The 23757-nt window shown below is 39.0% G+C and overlaps 1 protein-coding gene across 2 annotated transcripts in view; it reads left to right on the top strand.

Annotated features, from left to right (window-relative positions):
- Positions 1-19696, top strand: part of ADAMTSL1 (ADAMTS like 1) — a 650838-nt gene extending 631142 nt beyond the window's left edge. For both annotated transcript variants that reach the window (XM_060762426.2, XM_060762428.2), the window contains 3 exons: positions 10543-10652; positions 11158-11378; positions 13198-19696. In XM_060762426.2, coding sequence (XP_060618409.2) covers positions 10543-10652; positions 11158-11378; positions 13198-13304 — 438 coding nt within the window. In that variant the 3' untranslated portion in view covers positions 13305-19696. The remainder of the gene's footprint in view (positions 1-10542; positions 10653-11157; positions 11379-13197) is intronic.
- Positions 19697-23757: the final 4061 nt, after the last annotated feature.

Here is a 23757-nt window from a genome sequence, read left to right as displayed (position 1 = left end):
TTGTAAAATTTTGGTTCTGGAATTCAAACTCCAACAACTCCACTTTACATCCTGATGCTGTTTGGAGGATGATGGTCCATGGACGATGGGACTCACAGTACCTCCACTAACTTCCTGAGACCACTGCGAGCCACATAAATAATTGATAAAGACCAACCTTGGCACACAATGCCTTTCTGAAATAACCCGGGCTCCACTGGGTCCCCAAGCTAGTATATAATATATTTTACTTAAAGGTTTGTTGTAAATTAGTCATATTAATAGAATTAAAGCAATGTTGCCTTTTCCAAAAATGATATAATTTATTCTTAAGGGAGGGAAAGCATGTAGTGCATAAGGAATCTGGAAAACAACATATTCCGCTTTATGTGTGTTTATAATTAATTAGGAAAGAAAAATATTTTAAGAGAATTAAGTACAGTCTTGATAAAATTAAATGATTGTATGACTGCATCATTTCCAATATAGGCCCAGGTACTGAAAATGATTATAATGTGGTTGTTAATCAGGAAAGAATACAAAATGAAGCACATTTTCTCATGCAGTTGAAGGCAATATTACTCAACCAGGAATGTGTATTCTGTAATTCCTGGAAAAAAAACCTAGGTGAACTATTGATTTCCTGGTTAAGAGACAGAGGTTGTCTTCCATGTCAATGTTGACCTGTCATAATGACAGCAGCAGGACCCCCATCCTGAAGAAAATTGGTTGCTTGATCTAGGATTGATTGAAAGATATCCTGCAGCTTCCAGGAAAGTTCAACTTAAAAACACTCACGCAAAAAAAATCCTTGCTTTTGTGTATTTTGGAAAGGGTTCACTCACTCAAGCATTGATTGAGTTATCATATCACATTTATTAGTAAGGATTTGATCTTCCCTTGAAAAGGCATGAGTAAATTGTCCAATTTTTAGTTTCTCTGGAATTTCAGGTAAGGTTTGTGTAATACATTGCTTGAAGGGGTGGCTGTTAGCTTATTTCACCCCATGATATCATATCCAGGCTCAATTATCAAAAGTTGCATGAATTCATCTGTTTCAGTTGACCTTTTGACTTGCTAGTATAGTGTTTCTCCAATTAAAAAAGAATTGGGGGAGGGAGGAGTTTCTCAACTGCTGTGTACTCTATTTCCAGGCAGGTCGGTAAATTGATTGTTTACAATTAAGAACAGATTACTGGCCAAGGATCAGTGACATTTGCCTATTGTATCATAGAGTTCACTCAAGCGAGCAGCAGGTTCCTATTGGCCAAGCTCAGTTATTACCTTTCCCAAAGTACAATGAAAATAAGCAGATTGCTTCATCCCTTCTAAAAACAGACCTTTCTCCCACTCCATTTACCTTCCTGCCTCTCGTCATTTTGTTTTCACATAGATCTTGTGGCGACCTGCAAGATGGGAACTTTAGGCAATCTCTTCTCAGAAGGGTGTTCATGGAAACTTCATGGTTTTTTTTCCCTCACATTTATATATAGTGGAGAATTTTAACACACTGGATTTCAAATTTAAGGGAATTACAAATGGAGTTCCTGAAGCAGGTTGCTTGGTCAACATGGTCTTGAGTCTGCTCATGCCTTCAGACTTGAATGTCACAACCAACTCTCTGACTAATAGGTATATGACGTTGTGTTCTTTCAAGTCATTCCTGATTTATGCTAACTCTAAATTGAAACTATCAGGCTTCTCTAAGGTGGGGGTCTTCATGGCTGAGCGGTTATTGAACCCTGTTCTCCAGAGTTGTAGCTGAATGCTCAAACTCTGTGCATGTAGCTCCCTACTTATGAAATACTCAACAATCTCGACACCGTAGTTGAGTTCTTATTCCATTAACAGTAATGGCCTAATTGTTTTAACACTTCTAGCTTATAGGTGTTGAAACCTATCCATTTGTAGAACTAAGAAAACACTATCTTCCTATCAGGTCCTCCAGTTATCTACTTTTCCTTTACTCTCCAGTGCTATGTTAATAATATAATGTAATATAATATAATATATTGTATATACATATAATATTTATAATAATATAATGTAATGCAATATAATAATAATATGATGTTATAATTATATATTTATATTACATGTAATATTCCTAATAATATTACAATATAATGGTATAATACAATATAGTAATAATTAATACTGATATTGTACTATGCTAATATAATATATTGTATGTATATAATATAATATAATAATATAATATATTGTATGTATGTGTTTTTGTGTGTGTGTGTGTGTGTGTGTGTGTGTGTGTATGTTGTAAGCCACTCTGAGTCCCCTTCAGGGTGAGAAGGGCGGCTTATAAACGTAGTAAATAAATAAATAAAAACGGCTGTTGGAAGCAATGGAACGTGAACTAGAGATCTCATCAAATGCTGGGACCCGGGCTAAATTACTGAAAGGGATATCTGTATTTCAACCTCAATGAAAAAGGAAGAGAACAGAGATATGCAGCACTTCCATTTGTAGCCTAAAGGCAGCATGACTGGCCAAACCCAATTTAAATATAGAAATGAACTACAACAATACATTCTGTCTGCTGTGCCTTGGAGAGCACACACCCCTGGTCTTTATGTCGATGTAGTTAAGGAAGGGTGAGAAAGTGATTTGGTTCTTTTTGTGAGAAGAACATTCCAACATTTACGAATTTCTCCATATGTTTGGCAGACAAAGCTTGGGCCGACCTCTAATTGCTTGTCCTAATCAGAGCACTCCCACTGAAGCAATGGGATTTACATAATCTCTGCTGCATGTTCCCATCGCCGATGTTTCATTATCCACAGGTTTATAGGACAATTAGTAAATGATAGCAAAATAAATGTTATAATTATAGAAAAGGAAGATTCTGTGTGGATGTTGCATCTTATTGGCTAAGATGGAGCTGTAAGCTGCTGAAACACACCCTTGTGAAGGATCATCTCATCTCATTAAATTAGACCAGAGGGTTTGCTACCAATGTTATTTTTGCATTCAGGCACACAAAGAACCACAGATTCTGAAGATTTCCCATCGTGTCTAGTCTTCTGCCATGCAGGGACACACAATCAAAGCACTCCCTACGCACTGTTTGTTTAAAAACCTCAGAAGGAGGGAGACTCCATCAACAACTTTTCCAGAATCACCCTTGAACATCTTCAGAATGTCTCCAAGAGTTCAGCTTTTAAACGGAACGCAAGGCTCCTTCATTGTTAGCATTTTAAACATCTATCTTTGAAAAATCAGAAATGTACTGTTCCCTCCAAGTTGTCTTTCCATACAGTACAGTACAGACTATGCTCAGTATATATATATAATGCTTTTGTGACTTGCCGAGGAATGTGTTTGGGTTAGAGTATAACACAACAATTAGTCAAGCAAACTTTAAAGAAGCCCAACTGAAGTCTGTCCTCTGTACCCACAGATTAAAAATGCCTCCCCTCCCTCCCCCCCCAAGTTGATTTTATCATTTTATGTAAAGGATATCATTTTATTATGCCATTTTATATAATAAGACTTCACATCCATGGATTTTGGTGTTCATGAGGCTTCCTGGAACCAATCCTGGATACCCAGCCCCACTGTACTGCCTCTTGACAAACTCCGGCCCAGGATTTGCCGTCCTACATCCAGTGTGTCATCTCTAGCACCTGGAGGTGTTAAATCAGGCCAGAACTATTCCAGCATCTTCTGCAAGGAAAATCTAGGAAATATTCTTCGTCAGCCAACTGAGAATCCTGGCTTCATTGAAAATGATATTAGTATTCCATACATTTTTTTTCTTTTCTTTATTCTGTTTTTTTTTTTCCTTTTGGTTGCATTCATCTTTTCATTTGTAACTCTTTTTTAAAAAAAAAAAGTTCTTTTAACATTTTTACTCTCGTTTTTTCATTCTTTCTCATCTGATACACATCCGCATCCTTCCTTCTTTCTAGTTTCCCCTTTCTTGCTACTTACAGAAGTGTTACTAAGTTACTCCTGTAGTTGCTACTGCTCATGATTTATTTCTCTCCAGGCCTTTTCACCTTCCTGCTCTCACTGAAACCTGGCCCCCTGCCTGAAGTACTGCAGCTTAGTTCCCTTCTCCTTTGGAGGACTCTTCTTTTTTCATACATGAGAAAGGGGTGGGTGGGATGGATTGTCTATTAACAATCTCATGCCACTTTCATCTTTTGTCCTTTCCACCCAACACATTGCTTCTGTTCTTTTGAGGCCCATGCTGTGAGAATCTTTCTGCCTCTGCACCTTCAGGTTGCAGCCATTTACCACCCACATGACCTATTCTCAGCTTCAGTTTGATTTTCATTCTTGATGGACTTTCTTCCAGATGATATTCCCATTCTTATTATGGGTGTATAGTTCCCAAGATCCTGCTGCCTCACATTTTCTTTCTTTATTGTATTCTTTTGGACGTGAGCTCTGTTTCACCTACACACTCCCTCGATTATTGTCTCAATCTTTTTCTTATTAAGAATTGTTCTTTCTCTTGCTTTTCAGTTACTGAACTTCCTGTGTCCGATCATCATCTTCCCTCTTTGGCACTTGTTCACAATTCACCTCCTCAGTTTGCTCCTTCTGAGAGCTTCATTCTCTTAATTCTGAGTTCTTTTCACAAGCGTTGGATTTAATTTAATTCTCTTGGTTCCTTGCGTTCAGTTGTTTCTTCACTTAACTTTATTTTCAACTCTTGATAGTTTTACCCCTTTGTCAATGCATATGGCCCTTCTATCAAACCTCCTTTTATTCAGTATCTTTATTTCCTGTTCTCACACAGCTGAACTTTAATGGAGAAGGACCAGGGAGGGGGAAGACTACACTCACTATAAATTCATTCTTTATTGTGTTGTTGTAGGGTTTTCTGGCTATATGGCCATGTTCTAGAAGCATTATCTCTTGACGTTTCACCTGCATCTATGGCAGGCATCCTCAGGGGGTCTTATGAGGTCTGTTGGAAACTAGGAAAATTGGGTTTATATATCTGTGGAAGGTGTAGGGTGGGAGAAAGAACTCTTATCTGTTGGAGCTAGGTGTCTCAATTGGCCACCTTGATTAGCATTTGATGGCCTGACAGTTTTTAGGCGTGGCTTGTTAGTGCCTGTTGTTTATTCATTCCGTCACTTCCAACTCTTTGTGACCTCATGGACCAGCCCATGCCAGAGCTCCCTGACAGCCGTCCCCACCGCCAGCTCTTTCAGAGTTAGTGTCTGGGGAAATCCTTTGTTGAAAGGTCATTCTTTATTCTTTCTCCCATTCTTTCTCTTCTGTCCTTCCTTGATTCATGCTAATGCTGCACAGTACCCACAATGTCTTTCTATCTTTAATTCTCTTCTAAACCACCACCACCATCTTCCCTCCATCATTCTCTGCTGATTATTTTGAAAATGTCTTCATTGCTAACACTGAAACAATCCATTCTGATCTTGCTGCTCCTGAAACTTCCTCATTACCAACATGTCAAATGTCTGTTCCTGCTACGTTTTCAACTTTCCACACTGCCTTGTTAGACATTATCCAAATGTCTAATGTTAGACCCTGTCATATTAAAATTATCCAAAATGTTGATGTGGTTGAATCCTTCTACATCATCTCTTCTACATCATCGTATTCCCTCTTACTCCTTGATTACTGTTGTTCCTGCCATTCTCCCTTCTCTTCTCCATATTATTAGTCTACTGGTTCATTTCCTTCTGAGTTTCAACATGCGACTGTTTTTCCAATTCTTAAGAAGGCCTCTCTTGATCCATTTTATCGCTCTAATGGTTGCCCTGCTTCATTGTTTGGCCTCTTGAAAATTTTGATACGTGCTGTTTATATATGTTGCTTCAGTTTTCTTCCTCGTATTTCTATAATTGATCTTTTTCAATCTGGATTTTGCTCTTTGCACTGAAAGGGAAACAGCTCCTACAAAAAAAAAACCTCAAATGATCTCCTTCAAGCAAAGTCAAAATGCCTATATTCAGTCCTTTGAGTTGGGATTCCCCAGGGTTCAGTTCTAGGCCCTTTATTGTCTTCTTTTTGGTCACTATCTCTAGGAAATCTTATCAGTTTGCATGTTTTCAATATCATCTTTATCCTGATGATACTCAGCTATATTTCTGCATTCCAGAACTTTTTTGACACTAGACATTATATTACAGCACCTTTTCTGACTCCTCCATTTTCTTGATAGATTACTATGGAATTGTAAATGTTACGTGTTTTTAATATAATGAGTCTTATTTTTGGTTTAAATGTGGATCTGCAAGGGTTTTGGGTAGGATCATTATTTGTTTAGTTGTTTTTCTTTTGTACAGCATTGAATCTTTGCATTGAGACCCTTCGGGGAGATAGGACGGTATATAAATAAAGTTGTTTTGTTGTTGTTGTTGTTGTTGTTGTTGTTGTTGTTGTTATTTCCAACTATTTTCAGCATGGCGAATATGGCAAAGACAGAATTACTGATTTCTCCTCCTAAGCCATCTTTACAGTGTGCATTCTCCATTACTATTGAAAATATTCCCATTCAACCTGTGAAGGACACACATGGTCTTGCTTTATTTTATTATTATTTTAACTCTTCCTTTGTTTCTCATATCAAGGCTATAACAAAGATGTTGATTTTTTTATTTTTAGAATTGCCAAAATCATACATTTTTTTGCTTTTTCTCTTAAGACCTCAGTTCATGCCTTGGACTTGGACATATCCCACTTTGATTATTGTAATCTTTTTTTTTTTCTAGTCTAACATTAGCTCATCTTCATCCTCTGGTTTTCATTCAGATTTTTGCGGTTAGGATTATCTCTTTGGCTTCTTGTTTTGATTATGTTGCCCCATTTTATATATTTTTTCATTTGTTTCCCATCCCTTTTAGGATTCAGCACAAGCTTCTCATTTTAACATCCAAACCTAACTCTCCCCTTCCTCCCCATCTTCCAGCACTTGCTTCTTTTTATGGCCTGCTTGAGATCAGTGTTCTAGGAATTTTAGGCTTCTCGCCCAATGAAGGCTTCCTTCTTCCTTGGTTCAGTTTCATGCTTTTTCACTCACTTCCCAAAAATTTGCAGTCTACTCTTTCTCTCCGTATTTTTAAATCTTAATTTATAATGTTCTTATCTTCCCAAGCTTTTAGAATTTACTTTCATATTGCTTTATAATCTTGTATATTCTGATTACATCTATTAGAGTTTAATCCATTCCAGTGTTGCAGTGAGTTAAACCCTTTTGCCAGCTGGACTGCTGATCTGAACGGGCCTGACAGATCTCCCATCTGTCAGGCCCAACTTCCCATATGGAAACATGAGAGAAACCTCCCACATGATCAAAATACATCCGGGCGTCTCCTGGGCAACGTCTCTGTAGACAGCCGATTTTCTCACATCAGAAGCGACTTGCAGTATATTCTCAATTCACTTCTGACACAATATAATTTATTATTTATTTATTCACTACATTTATATACCGCTTTTCTCCCCCTAAGGGAACTCAAAGCGATTTCCAACATTATAAAGGCAAAATTCATGTGAAAACCAAAAGATAGCAAGTCAATAACAAATAACTATCAATTAACCTAACCAAATTAAAACAAAAGCATAAAACAACATTTAGACATAAAGCATAAACATTAAACTTCAGTTATACAATCAAAATTCTATTAAAACCCACCAATAAAGAATACGGTTTAAAAACAGATATTAAACTCACGCCATCCAAAATCAAGTCCATAGTCGTTCCATTGGTCCATTCACTGTTCCTTATTATCTTATTGCACTACAAGCTTTGCTGTCCGAAAACTTGGTCACATAACCACATTTTTACTTTCTTCCTGAATGTCAGGAGGGAGGGACTGCTCTAATTTCACTAGGTAGGGAGTTCCATAGCTAAGGGGCCACCACTGAGAAGGCCCTATCTCTCATCCCCACCAGTCTCACTTGCGAGGAAGGTGGGATCGAGAGCAGGGCCTCCCCAGAAGATCTTAATCTCCAAAGTGGATCATAGAAGGATGATACATTCAAACTGGTAAGCTAAGTCAGAACAGTTTTTTTAATCTATTAGTCAGCTTGCTTTATTATATTGTATTTTTTAAAAAATTATCTGACACTAATCTGTTTTATAATTGTATTGCTTAGTTTTATATTTGATTGTTCTGTCTTTCTGTCTGTGTATGTATTCTGTATATAAATATATTTTAGATTGAACACCTTTAGCAGCACCTTGTCCAGTGAGGGCACTATATATGAATAAATAGTAATAATACTAACAACAACAACAACAACAACAACAATGACCATACATTTCAAATATTTTCTGCATTTTTAAAAGAAAAACAGCTTTCTCTTCTGCAATATAGTCCCCACGAAAATAAGACACAAATATCATCATACATGCTGTACATCTTGCCTATTTATATTAACGTGCAGCACTTACATCTTTAGAGGCAGATTATGTCCAAGACTGATTAATATTAAAATTCTAGGAGGTATGTAGAGTGAATTACTGCAAAAACAGCAAGAGCATTAATGGTATTATGACACACAGTTTTATTATACTGCTAAAAAAATCCAAATTTTTACAGGTCTTAAAAAGGGGAAAAAGGTTTCTCAGACTTGCATACTACAAAAATACTACATAACCTAAGTAAACAAGGTGTCTCATCCTGAAATAACAGTGTTGCCTTATGACACAAAAAGTTGCTTAATATTTCATTCAGACATACCTGTATTCAGTGCCAACCTTACCCTGTAATTTCACACTGAAAGACATTTTCTGTGGTCTTTTTTTTGTTAAACTTTTTAAGCTACTCATCCTTTCTAAATCCCCAGGAGTATCCTTTACCTGAGTAATTCACCATTTCCTCCTCCATCTCCTGGCTCCATTGAGACATTTCAGGATTAATGAAACCCAGCACCAAGTGTCCAATATGTCATAGTTTAAAGAGGGGAGGAGGATTAAACCTAAAAACACGTGGCAGGTTTATTCCTGCAGTCGTAAGTGAAAAGAACTTCACTTTTTACAAGAGCTAGTTTCCTACATTTATTATATTTCCAGGACTTACATTAATCATACTTTTCAATTATTCATTTTTAAATATGTCTGCTCTGATTCTGTCTTATTAACAGGGTGCCTATAAATTACGATAAGTATGAGTTGTAAAATGTTCAGCAGAAGGGATAGGGTGACATTTCCTGTGTGGATCACAAGCTGAAAGTTAACAAAAAATGTGTGAGAAAAAGAATGACCTTTTTGTTTGTCCCAAACAGCTAAATTTATAACACCAAATCATGGCATCCTAAAAGATGAATAACTTCATGGGTGTATTGTGCCATAGGTTTTCATCATAGCATATGCTGCAGTTAATGTTTTGACTTTTTAGTTGTTTTTCAAGGGTGAAATCTGGAATTTACAATGAGTGGTGAAATTGTATATGTGTATTAAAACATAAGGAGCATGGTACTTAGACATAAAATCCATTTATTCTTTTAGGCTTACTCTCCAAAATGCATGTTATAACTTTCTATTGTAACTTACTTTCCTGTTCCTCACTCATGACACCAAATTCAGGTTTATTTTACATATTTTAGGCTTCAGTTCTCAGTAACCCAAAACATAAAAGGCCAGCTCTTCCCTATTAATGCAGAATGTTTAATTTAAGATTAATCTTCTTCTTCTTAAGCAATTCCTCATTGTCCAAACATGATGGCCTTCCAAATGTAGTGTCTTGGCAGTGGATACATAGGTGACTATGGAGCCCTATTCTTGAACCGCATGATCTTCCACAGTGAGGGCATCAGTTTCCAGGTGGAAGGTGGTCCTGGTCAGGGTTGGCTTGACGCACCTTCCTCTTGGCACATTTCTTCCTTTCGCCCTCCATTCGTGCCTCTTCAAATTCTACAGTACTGCTGGTAACATCTGAGCGCTCAAGGGCCAGGGCTTCCCAGTTCTTGGTGTATATGACACAGTTTTTAAGGTTAGCTTTAAGCCCATCTCTAAATCTCTTTTCCAATCCACCAACATTCCATCTTCCATTCTTGAGTTGGGAGTATAGTAACTGCTATGGGAGACAGTGATCAGGCATTCGGACGACATGGCCAGTCCAGCAGAGTTGATGGCATAGGAGCATTGCTTCAGTGCTGGTAGTCTTCTTTTTCCAGCATGCTGACATTTGTCAGCCTGTCTTCTCAAGAGATTTGCAGGATTTTTCGAAGGCAACGCTGATGGAAACGTTCCAGGAGTTGAGTGTGACATCTGTAGATAGTCCATGTTTCACATGCATATAACAGGGTTGGAAGGACAATCACTTTATACACAAGTACCATGGTATTCCTTCGGATGTCCTGATCCTCAAACACTTTCTATTTCATTCAGGAAAATGCTGCACTCGCGGAGCTCAGGCGGTGTTGTATTTCAATGTCAATGTTGACTTTGATGAATGATGAATCTTTCACTTTAGATGAAAGATGAAGTATAACTATAGAGGAGTGTGAAAGGGACCCTTCAAAGATTTACTAAGGACCAGATGGGTTGCTTTATATGTTGAGTACGGAAAAGCCACAAGTCTGCCCTACTACATGTCCAATTTTCTTTGTCAACAGTGTAATGGACCGTGTATTGGCTCTCGGTTGGCAGTACAGCACAGGCAGGTTTTCTGTCAAACCAGGGATGGGATATCAGTACCTTCTGACCAGTGCGGTTCTCTTCCAAGGTGAGTCCCACTGTTACTTTTTAAAAAACAGATTTCAAAGAGGGTCGTCTCTTCCAGCATAAAAAGGAGGAGAGAAGGGGGAGGAGAAAAAGGGAATATTGCAGCACCTTGGAAACTGTTTTATGAGCTTTTGTGGATATAACCCTACTTCTTCAGATTGAGTCAGAGTTTGAGGAGGATTCTGCATAACGGTTTAAAACTGCATCTAATCAAAAGGATTTGTTTGATATGATATTAAATATAAAACTGTTCTTTATGTACTTTTCTGAAATATACACAATTTTTTCTAGATGTTCATTTTTATACCCCTTCAAAATGAGGGGGAACTTTTTGCCCCAATCTGTATTATGCTACACTGAACGATAGGGATTGTGGCCCTTTGTATCTTTCAAAAATACCAATTTCTCTGCTGATTTTTCAAGAAATATCATAACATTTATGTACGTTTTCAGAAAAAAAATCTGCATTTGAATTTTAGCATTTTCTCTATTACTTTTCCCGAAAGGCCTTTAAGCACACAGAATTGCTGGACAGATTCTTGTGGTGTACACTGGAGAGTCAGTTTATGGACACTGTGTACTGCTACCTGCGGCAGCTACGGTTTCCAATCGAGACGAGTGGAGTGTGTGCGCGTCCGCACCAACAAACCAGTACCAGAGCACCTCTGTGCCTGGAGAGCAAGGCCGGCTAACTGGCAGCGCTGCAACATCACCCCATGTGAAAACAGTACGTCCTTTTAGCTTCGTATTGCCAGTTACTGCCCAAATATGTGCATTCTTAGAGCCAGTTACACACTGAGTGGTCAATGGCTAGTGTGAATGTCAGGATTTAGCCACTCTTTATATTGGGCTACTCCAGATAACAATATCATGTTTTATGTTTTGAAGAGGGTCAGGATTACTACATGCTCATATAAAGACTTTAATTACACTATGTAACAACATTTGCATTTTTTTCTGTTCCTGTTTTGAAAGTGTTGTTCCTGTTTAATTGTGCAGTGCTTACTTTCAAAGTAGTTACTACAGAAACTTTGTTTTTGTGGCTGCCACAAACTATGTTGAATTGGTTGAGACTCAATAAGATATTCATTGAGAAACTATAGAGAAACTGCTGGATGTCCTACAAAAACAAAGTTTTTGCAGTTTAATAAACTTTTTCCATGTTTTTAAGATAGAACCAATTAAGAAATGACATTTATGACCCAGGGACAAAAACTGTATTAGTTATATAGTGTTATTACAGTGCCTATTTCGAATCTTTGAGGTTTTGGGGGTATGATGCTGCTCCATCACTCATGTAACATACTTAATGTACTCATGGAAAACAATGGCTTTTGTGAATGTTTTGCTGTGGTGTTCTATTTATTTTCACTAGAAGTGTAGAATTTCTCTGAGCCTTATTTATTTATTTGCTTCATTTGTACCCCGCCTTTCTCACCCCTGCAGGGGGACTCAAGGCGGCTTACAACTCTGGCAAGATTCAGTGCCGCTTAACATAGTTATAAAACATATCTCATAAACTAAAAACAGTTAAAACGGTAAGCAAATAAAATACATAGAATAAAAACCGGTTAAATCATATAAAGTGCATGATTCCATTAATCCATAATCCTTGCTGATAATTCTTATTCAGATCATGTCGAAACCGTAATGATTTATTCTGCAAACGCTTATGTTCAGAGCAATGTCTTTGCATTTTTTCTGAAGACCAGTATCCTACCCACTTCCCCAGCAATCTCTTACCTCATGGTACTAGCCCTAGCCCAGCCCTATTATAGCTATTCAGCAGGCCCTGGAAACGAATAGCCCCAGGCACTACCCTGGTCATTAGTTGGGGCCCTGTTCTGCACTTTACCCACATCCCCAGCACTATGTTTCCCCATTGGCCCAGCTCTCTTATAGCCATGCAGTAGGCCTTGGGAATAAATAGCTCCAGGTCCCACCCTGACCATCAGGCAGGACCAAGCTTGCACCTTATCCATTCCCCGGGTCCTAATCTACTTCGTTATACCAGCCCAGCCCTCTCATAGCTGTTGAGTCCCACTTTGGAATTTTGGCCATTGGTAACTGAACTTGCCAATGGAAATTAGTACTGAACTGGCTTTTAATTTTAAATATGTACATCTGTTATATAGCATTACATTTCTGTTTTTGTTGTATAGTGTTTGCTCTATATGTTTTTATGTTGGTAATTGCAATGCTGTACTATGTTCAAAACTGCCTTGAGTCCCCTCGGGGAGATAGAGCGGTATACAAATAAAAGTTTATTATAAGTTTATGGGGCCTGCCTGATGTCACTGGGGAGGGAGTTCCACAACTGGGGGCTGCCACTGAGAAAGCCCTGTCTCTCATCCCCACCAATTGTGGTTGCGAAGGAGGTGGGATCAAGAGCAGAGCCTCCCCAGCCTTACCTTCATCATTATACCGTCCTTTACAAACAACCCTCAGCTTTTATTAGGGTTGACAGGAATCTAGCCAAGAGGGTTATCTTTTAATGTTAATGAAGAAGGAAATGACAATATTGTTCTCTTCTCCTTTTCCTGTAGATGAGTGCAGAGACACCACCAGGTACTGTGAGAAGGTAAAGCAGCTAAAGCTCTGCCAAGTCTCACAGTTCAAATCACGCTGCTGTGGGACGTGTGGAAAAGCATGAAGGTGGCAGCGAAAGAAAAAGATGGATTTGGCACCCCACCAGCCTTGCTCTGCTTTTGTTATTGAGAAGGGCTTCTTGAGAAAAGGAATATTGGAATAGAATTGCCTTGTTTTATTTATTTATTTTCCCCTTTCTCTTTTTTCTTTTTCCTTTTAAGAAATCCCTTTTAATGGAGTCAATTTTTTTAAAGAAAGACCTTGACAAGGTTTCCCTTCCAATGAGGTTGGGAGACAGAAATGCGGCGAGTCACAGTTCGTTCTCAGGCTGGAGACCAAAAGAGAGAAATGGAGAGAGAGGAAACAATGAAATTCCCTGGAAGATTTCACAGTTAGCCTTGACGGATGGAACAAACATGCAGGAGCACAAGGACTCCAAGTGTTTATCTAGATAGTCAGTATTTGAATCAGGCTAGGACTTTACAAACCACTTTCACAATTATTAAAATGAGGAAAGGGAGTTGTCTGGTTGAAAAATGTGGTAACCTGGCAAATATCACAAGAAGGCTTGCCAGCATGATATAAATACAAATTTTGGTTATTGATAACACGACTTGGGAAGCTGGCTGCGATATCCTCCTGTTGGGTGAACACGATTTTGTCATACAACTTTCTCCATTTGAAAATATTGGGAAGTGAGAAAGGCAATAAAACTGTTACTATTGGATAGGTTGCTACACCTAATGAGGGGACAGGCTTGTAAATGTTTTTATGTATTCATCCATGATTAGTTCTGTATGAAGCATGGGGAAGCTATACAGATATACCTCAATTAAGAAAGTTGATGTTTTTCTGGCCATTATTTTTTTAAGAGACATGTTAGTGCAAGAAAGAGAAATAACATGGGGAAAATAGAGAACTCTATTTCATTTCATGTTGTAGTTTTGAATCAGTCAGGTCAAGGAAGTCTTGAAAAGATAAAGGTGGAGTATCTCTAATGCAAAATTATTCGAACCAGAAATATTGTGTATGTGTGTGTATTTGTGTATGCATACACACACACAAACACAAACATACAGTATACACACATACATATGTATTTGGATTGTGGAATACCTCTATTTCCATATATGTACATAATAGGACAGGACTCAAATCTAAACATGAAATTAATTTGTTTCATATGCCCCTACATACACATTATCTGAAGATAGTTTTATACAGTTTAATATTTTTGTTTATATACACTGAACCATTAGAAAGCAAACATGCCGCTATCTGGGTACCCATGTGGACAATTTCAGATTTTGGAGGATTTTGGCTTTCAGAATTCCAAATAATGGATACTCAATCTGTACATAAAACATTTTGAAACTTCATAGCTTTTTCCAAAATTGTCCCAGAGATTATTTTATTCTTTCTCCAGGCTACATTTTTCTTAGAATTTCATTTTTGTTAGCAAACATTCGCATATTTATTTGAGTATAATGCATCATTGAATGTTATGTGCACCTCAATTTTGAAAGTGTACATTACAATAAAAGGATTCAGTGTTGAATGTAATATGAAGGGTTAGTGGCCACAAACAGGTTGGTGAGACTCCGTGCCCCTCTGTCAGGGCTTCCCACCAGTCTTTCCACTGCAACTATCCACTTCACACCACCCTTTTCATGGCCACCACTGTCTCTCCATCTCCTGTCCCAAGCTGGAATCTCTTGTCCAAAATTTCAGGTGGGCTCAGGTGCACGATTCTAATGTGACACTGAATCTAACGTGCACTTCAGTTTTAGCAATGTAACTTAGCCAAACATTATGAGCAGTCAACTCAAGTGAATCTGGTATTAATTGTAGCCATTGAAGCAGTCTTACATGCTCTCCCCCTTTTTCTTTTTTACCAGTTCAGTTTATTTTTGCATTGTTTGTGGTAGGTAAGCTGTGAAACCCACCACTTAGAGTCTGTGTTTCTCCAGCCTTCCTTCATCATTTTCCCCAAGCCAATCCTGGGTCTGAGCAGGCATAAGAAGTCTTTGTCAAAAGGATCTTCTTTGTCAGAGGCTTTGTTTAATTGAGGTATGCCTGTGTTTTGTGGACTAAACTGGCCATGTTTTGTGGTCATGCAGTTGAGTGGGGAGAATGGGAGCTGTTGTCTAAAAAATCATTCTTCCGTACTTGGATTTAATATGGTGTTGTATTTATGTTGTGCTACAACTTGGGGCTTCCTGATTCTTGTCATGCTTAACAACCCAGGAGAAAAAAATGTTATATTTTAAATAATGTCATTTGAATGGACATTTGTAATCATTCAAATGGCATATCCTTCCTTGATCTCTTCAATTCATTGGAGTTTGTCCCTATCCTATTGCTTCCTCATTCATCTGTTGACCACCTCAACCATTTTAGATGTCTATGTACATGAAGATCAATTCCATGTTCATTCATAATGGCTGAGCCCCTGCATAACAGGCTATGATGCATAGCTTTGTGATGACAGAGCTACACTGCTGACACATATGCAACCATGTTAGAAAATTGCAATGATATGCAATGAGGTATTGAACAAGATGTCCTGTTGTGCAGTGTCAGTCCCCAATAAAGGTATACGGTGGTGCTCCATGAAAGGTGGAGACATCGTTCCTGCTGGGCACAGGACATCATCACTTACCCTTACTCTGTGTTTTGGATTACTTATACCCCATGGATTTGTTAGGGGCACTGCCACCCTTGCTTACACTGCTATTGCGCTAGATAAAATCTGTCCTAGAACATGCATCATTGTTGCACATTTTGACTGTTGAAGAAGAGCCACAATTTTTACCCTACTTTTTCAGGGATCCCAATGGCAAAACTAGGGTAATACTCCCCTACTAGAAATATGACTATTTTGCAACACCACACTTCTAAAGGGGGCATCCATAAATTGGTTAACAATCTTATAAACTCTTTACAGGATGCCAGCCATTATTTTGATCTAATGAAAATGGAATATAATCTCAAAATAGTATTGTGAAGTTCCAGAATCCCGAAACATCAAAATTTAGCTACTGCTAATTGAAATTACATTGTATCACAATAAACAGTGAATGGTTTTTGAAATGCAGCATGGGTAGATGTAATGGGACATGTTCATTCAAAGGGAAACAAAGAAAGAAAATCTTGATCATAATGGATAAGGAAGTATGGGCAAAAGTCCAGAAAGACAAATAAAATGTGGCTTATGCAGGCCAGTTGTCCTATATGTATATGAGTGCTGAATAAGAAACGAAATTCATAAATTCACCCCTGTCCTTTCCCCACCATAGAAACGGAGCACAATCAGAACTGAAATGGATATTCCATGAGTTTGGCATAAAGTTTAAAATGGAGCAATGACAAGTGTGTAAACTATTGGCATGCTGCCACACAGTGAACATTGGCTATTTATGGTATGCAAAGATATTGGTGTACAACCTTAAACATGAAATTATGGATATATAATATTTTTTCACAAAAATGAAACCAAACAGACTACATTGTTGAAGTGGCTGAGAGACCAAAAGTACTGTTGATCTAGATCAAGCCTGCACAATTTTGCAGTTATAAAAGCCTATAATTTTAAGAACACTTCTGTGGGCCATTCCTCCCTGCATGCCCGTCTGTTGAGGAAGACAGGCAGGGAAACGTCTAACCAGTGAAAAGGAAGCCCAGCCCCTTCCATGGGCCACAGGGAAGCCCTTTGCGCCACAACTGCTGTATGCTGTGCAGGCCTGATCTAGATGATCGTCACTGAAACTTGCATCTAAGAATATTTTCAGGAACAGAGGATTAAGCAGGTTGTATTTTCAATCTAAGTTGGGCTACTTGGTCCAAATCCAGCATCCATCTCAGATACCTCCATTTGGAAATTGGTAGGGTTTGACAGACACCTCCATTTAGAAATTGATAGGATGGTCTAATCATTTCAGCAAGTTTACTATCTGAAGGCTGTCAGGACGTGGTGTTTAGTCTCTGATGCCAATGCTGAAAGTTGTACACACATGTTTTCGGGCTTCTAAGAAGCAAGTTTCCTATCTGTCAAGACATGGTGTTTAGTCTCTGATGCCAACGCTGAGAGTTGTACACATCTGTTTGCAGCCTGCTAAGAAGCAGAAGCGAAGGAAGGCCAGATTGTACTATGTGTGCTTTCTCAGTGTAGCATCATTGAAGAGTGATGAGCAAAGACAAAACAACAGAGATGCTAAGATTCTTTGTCAATCAATCAAAATTTATTGTATGGGCCCAAGGTAATGACAAAAAACACCACATGCGCACAATAGTACCCTTGGAGGAACAGGCACCAAAGATGCTAAACAGAAACCATTCTTTGTCATGCATAGAGTTGCTTCATTGATTTTGCTTGCTGAATGGATTTAGGTATTTGGGCCTTAGTATTAGTGCATGTTGAGCATCTTCAAGTCAATGGGAAATTAATGATGTCCAGAAAGAAATGCTTGAATTGATGGGGCATGTGGGGAAAAGCTGAATTGCAAAGGTTGGATCTGAATTGCCTCCATGTGGGTAGTGCCTCCAGTTCTGGGATTTTGATTGAGAACCAGCTCCATAAAAGAGCTTAGCTGTGCTTCAGGTGTCTCTGGAAGGGGCCCTATAGCTTTCGCTACAGCAGTAAAACACAGTTCAAGGTAGCATTGACAGGTTGCAGCTTTTATTACCTGTGTGTTTTAAAGCAAGTCTGGAAGTTCTCTGGTGAGGTCAGCGTCAGGTCCGTCAGATTAAATTGCCTCCTGTTTTGGGTCATTTCAAAATGGGTCTGGAAGGGAATACTCTCTCAATCTCTCTGTAGATGGGTCTCTGAGCTCCTGAGTCGCTATGAATCAATGCAACACTTATTTAAGAAAAAGAATGTCTTTCTATGTATGTAAATGTACCTTTTTCTGTATATTTATTAGAATTTCTTGTATAAAAAGTGCAATATGGATAATTGTACATTATGCTGTCTGTCCAGATGAAAAATTATTTGGGGGAGCACTTTTCTTTTGTCCCTTGTTTTTGCCCCTTTTATAGTATCAGTGATATAATGTATCCTTCCTTATTTTTTAACAGCACTTGTGTTTATTTTTTATTCAATTGCATACAAAATCAGTTGTAACATTGAGGGTGGGGTTGAAGAGTGATTTTAAAGTGCCAGACAAGTAGGTAGAAACGGAACAGCGGGGTATATTCCTGACTCATCTACATGCGGTTCGTCTACATTGAAGAATGAATGCAGTTTGACAATGTTTTTACTGCTATGTCTCAGTGCTATGGGAACATGGGGGCTATAGTTTTATAAAGTCTTTAGCCTTCCCTGCTACTTCAAATCCCATGATTTTGTAGCATTGAGCCTTAGCAATTAAAGTGGTGCCAAACTGTGTCAATTCTGCCATGTAAATGCACCCCCGATGACTGTTTTAATGATTAACATGCTTATCAGAATCCAACAATTAAAATCATTGGGAGAACCAGTGTTTTGATATTCACTCCTGAATAATTTTATTCAGATTGTCGTCTCAGATGTCAGGCCTCTCATCCAAGATGCTGGAGTCTGCTTGGGAAATACACAAGGCTCTCATGCAAGCTGGTTTCCCTTTTCAATGTATAGGCCACTGTTGCTTTGTCAATGTATATGTCTAGAGACAAAAGGCTCCATGTGGATATAAGAGGGCTTCATGCCCTGGGCCTTTTCAGACAACACAATTACAGCACTATGATTCCACATTAATTGCCATGGCAGCATCCTATGGAATCTTGGGATTTGTAGTTTAGAGTAGACTTTTCAGAATTATTATTATTCCACATTTATACCCCACCTATTCTTAAGGCAGCTTACATATATAGGCAGCAATTTGATGCCAAAACCACTCATAATAAGAACATATACATTAAAGCAATTATTAAAAACATATTGTATTCCAGTGCATCTGATCAAACTACAAATCCCAGCATTCTCTTTTGGGAGGTTTTAAGCAGAGACTAGATGGCCATCTGTTGGGAGTTCTTTGGCTTTTTGTTTCTGCATAGCTGAATGGGTTTGGACTGGATAGGCCTTGGGATCTCTTCCAACTCATTGATTCTATAGGATGAAGCCATGGCAAGTAAAGTGGCATCATAGCGGTATAATGTGAAAGGAGTCTCTGGTCTAGGATAAAGCAACATCATCCAATTCCCACTAAAATCAATGGCCGCAGGGCTGTTTTCCACAGTGCCGAGTTGTACCTATGGGCTGGCTAGGCCACACGGCATCACATCCCATCGAGACTGGCATGTTTGGAACTGTGCAAAGGCTTGCAGCCTATGAATGTAATTTCAAATGTTTGTCTGATGAATTGTAACCTGGTAGCATCAGTGTAACTCTCTTTAAGGTTGACAAAATATTACAGGAGGCCGCTTCCCTCCCCCTTAAAAAAAAGAACTTGTTTATATAAAAAGATTTTGTACAAATAATGCATCTATTTATTTAATGTCTCTTGTCTGACTGGTTCTTTGTGGAGCCCTTGCTGTTGCAGATGGCTTGGGTTTTGGTTCCTTCTGATATCTGAAGCCTCTTAAGGACCTTGCTTTAAATGCCTGTATTGGGGAAGGAAGAGGACTCCAATTGCACCTGCCAGGCCTATTTGCATCTACTAGGTTGAATCTTTGACCACTTCTACACTGACATATAATCCAGATTATCAAATCAGATAATCCATATGATCTGCTTTGAAATGGATTATATGAGTCTAGACTGCCATATAATCCACTTCAAAACAGATAATCTAGATTTTATATGTCAATGTAGAAGAGGCCTTTGACTAGGAAAAGATTTCAGTGGCCTTCCAGTTCAGTGGCATGGTAGCATCTGAAATCTGATGATACATTTCTAATTCCTTAAGGCAATAGTTCTTAACCTGCAGGTCCTCAGATGTTTTGGCCTTCAACTCCCAGAAATCATACCAGCTAATAAACTGGCTGATATTTCTGGGAGTTGTAGGCCAAAATACCTGGGGACCCACAAGTTGAGAACCACTGGCTTAGGGTAAGGGTGGGCAAAATTGTTTTTGTCATTCCCGATGACTGTCAAAAGGTGTGCAGCTTAGCCATCTGTCCAAATCAAAGTCTTACTGGTCAGCAATTTACAACTTCATTGGTACACATAGCAAAAGCAAATGATATACTAGATTATTGTCAGGGAACATTTTGGGGCATTAGGTTGGCACACTCCCATGGTTTTTTACCCCATGGAAGTGTGCCATCCTAAATGCCTAGTGTGTCACAGTTACTGACTCCTGCTATAGCAGCTAGATGGCAAACTAAGAAATGCATTTTCCCCATATGTTTTGCTCTTAGGTTCAGAGTCTGATCTGCACAGGACTTTGTACATAACACATACGCCGTCCACATCCTGAATGACAAAAAGACATCAGGTGTACATAAATGGGTTTCGAGGTGGACAAGACCGTAAGCATGTAAATAAATACGTGTTGCTGTAAGATTGGCAGAAGCAGTTGATGTAATCTTGCAACTTCACCATCACTACATACATTGCCTAATTAAAATATATATAGGGCTAAAGTTGACAGTATTTACAGTTGTGTTGGTAAGTCACCGAGATCCAAAGTAAACATCATTAATTTACATTGACATTTAACATGACTGAGGTATTTCAGAAATAGATTTATCACAAGGTGTTAAGAATTTCCTGGGTTGAGAAGTTGACCAATGAAGATCCATTAAACAAAATGTGCAAAGACCAAAAATTGTAAAATGCAGAAAACTTGAATATTTTTGTCTTCAAATGGAAAATTTAGATGGTGACACCTATTGTCAAAGGTAAAATGACTGCAAAAAGAATTGTAAGAAGAATGACTTTGTGTTAAAGTTCTTTAGATCATAGAATCAAAGAGTTGGAAGAGACCTCAAGGGCCATCCAGTCCAACCCCCTGCCAAGAAGCAGGAATATTGCATTCAAATCACCCCTGATAGATGGCCATCCAGCCTCTGCTTAAAAGCTTCCAAAGAAGGAGCCTCCACCACACTCTGGGGCAGAGAGTTCCACTGCTGAACGGCTCTCACAGTCAGGAAGTTCTTCCTAATGTTCAGATGGAATCTCCTCTCTTGTAGTTTGAAGCCATTGTTCCGTGTCCTAGTCTCCAGGGAAGCAGAAAACAAGCTTGCTCCCTCCTCCCTGTGGCTTCCTCTCACATATTTGCACTATGACATGTTTGTTCTGAGTCACCATGATGATGTCCAGCCTATGTACAGTAGGGCATGGAGTAGAGAGATTTGATATGATTGTTTAAAGTAATAGGGGATGGATATTGAAACCACAAAAGATTGCAGGGAACTTGACCCCTTTCTTCCCTTGATTTTGGTACCACATAATTTCAACTATTTCCACTGAGGAATGGAAACCCCTGTTGATTTACTTTTTAAAAAACAAAATCAAAATCCAAACATCATTAAAGTTAGTCATTGAAAAATGAGTCATTATGTTCATTACTAACAATTTAGTAAAGATAAAGGTTTTCCCCTGACATTAAGTCTGGTCATATCTGACTCGGGGGGGGGGGGGTTGGTGCTCATCTCCATTTCTAAGCCGAAGAGCCGGCGTTATCTGTAGACCCCTCCAAGGTCATATGACCAACATGATTGCATGGAGTGCTGTTACCTTCCCACTTGGGTGGTATCTATTGATCTACTCACATTTGCATGTTTTCAAACTGCTAGGTTGTCAGAAGGTGGTGCTAACAGCGAGAGCTCACCCCGCTCCCTGGATTCGAACTGCCGACCTTTCAGTCAGCAAGTTCAGCAGCTCAGTAGTTTAAACCTCCGTGTTAAATAGTAGAAAATCCTGCAGAAGTAAAATTTTAAGTCAGCGTGTAAATGATATTATACACACACACTCCAAAAAGGTGAGGATGTTACACGGGCACATGGCTGCTTGCATTTATGGAAGGGGCTAAAGCTGGTAAAGCAGAAAGCTGGTTACTAATGGCAGAGGCGGCCCTAGGTAATTTTCAATGGTAAGCAAAGAATATTTTGGCGCCCCCCCCCAAACCAATCACTGCGATACACACACACACACACACACACACACATATGGGCATGGACAAATTTTGGCCCTCCGGGTATTTTGGACTTCCTACTGGCTGTTTGGATTTGTGGGAGTTGAAGTCCAAAACACATGGAGGGCCAAAGTTGGCCTATGCCATCCATACACACACACACACACACACTAGCCGTCCCCTGCCACACGTTGCTGTGATCCAGTCTGGTGATCTTGAAAAGAAAGTAATGAGAAAGTTGGTTTCTAATCTATGTAATGCCTTTCTGCTTGTGGGTAAACAGTATTTCTTGTTTCTTTGTCAGTGTTGATATGGAGATTGTCTGGTTTGCCTACTCAGGAACATGCAACATATCATTGTTCTTCTTTAGGGATCCCTTTCAAATCTATGATATTACATCTTCCATATGTGTGTGTGTGAGAGAGAATCATATAGATCTATATCTATGGCTGGATGGCTCTTTGTCAGGAGGGCTTTGATTATGTTTTCTTGCTCTGGTGAAGGGAGTTGGTCTGGATGGCCATGCAGTACAAAAATATCCATTTGAGGCAGAATTTCCTAACTAACAATCATCTAAGTAAATGCAGCTGGAGCACAAATAAGCAGCTCTGTTACATTATCTGACTAACAAGGTTATCCTCTGATCAGATTAAAGTGTTTTAAATTGTTGTTGTTGTTGTGTGCCCTCAAGTCATTTCCAATTTATGGGTACCCTAAGGCAAACATAACAAAGTGCAATTCATCAAGTATCAAAGGGCCCTTCAACATTGCCATGTAACCCAGAATAGCAAGGCAGATAATCCACATTATCTTCTTTGAACTGGGTTATCTGAGTTCACACTGCCATATAATCCAGTTCAAAGCAGAGAATGGATTTCAGGAAGGCCTTCGACAAGGTCCCCCATGACCTTCTGGCAAGGAAACTAGTCCAATGTGGGCTAGGCAAAACTACGGTGAGGTGGATCTGGAATTGGTTAAAAGGACGAACCCAGAGGGTGATTCTCCCCAAGGCTTCCTCCTCTTCATCCTGGAAAGAAGTGACAAGCGGAGGGCCATCAGCAGGGTTCCATCCTGGGCCCAGTCCTGTTCAGGATCTCTATTAATGACTCAGATGAAGGGCTAGAAGGCAGGATCATCAAGTTTGCAGACGACACCAAATTGGGAGGGAGAGCCAATAGTCCAGAGGACAGGAGCAGAATTCAAAACGATCTTGACAGATTAGAGAGATGAATGGCCAAAATTAATAAAATGAAGTTTAACAGTGACAAATGCAAGAGACTCCACTTAGGCAGGAAAAACGAAATGCAAAGATACAAAATGGGGGGCAATGCCTGGCTCGAGAACAGTACGTGTGAAAAAGATCTTGGAGTCCTCGTGGGGAGGAAGTTAAACTTGAGCCAACAATGTGATGTGGCAGCAAAAAAAGCCAATGGGATTTTGGGCTGCATCAAGAGGAGCCTA

This window comes from Anolis sagrei, chromosome 2, assembly GCF_037176765.1.
Source record: "Anolis sagrei isolate rAnoSag1 chromosome 2, rAnoSag1.mat, whole genome shotgun sequence".
In the NCBI taxonomy this organism is placed as follows: domain Eukaryota; kingdom Metazoa; phylum Chordata; class Lepidosauria; order Squamata; family Dactyloidae; genus Anolis; species Anolis sagrei.
The sequence above is the reverse complement of the archived record's forward strand: the minus strand, read 5'-3'. Positions and strand labels throughout refer to the sequence as shown.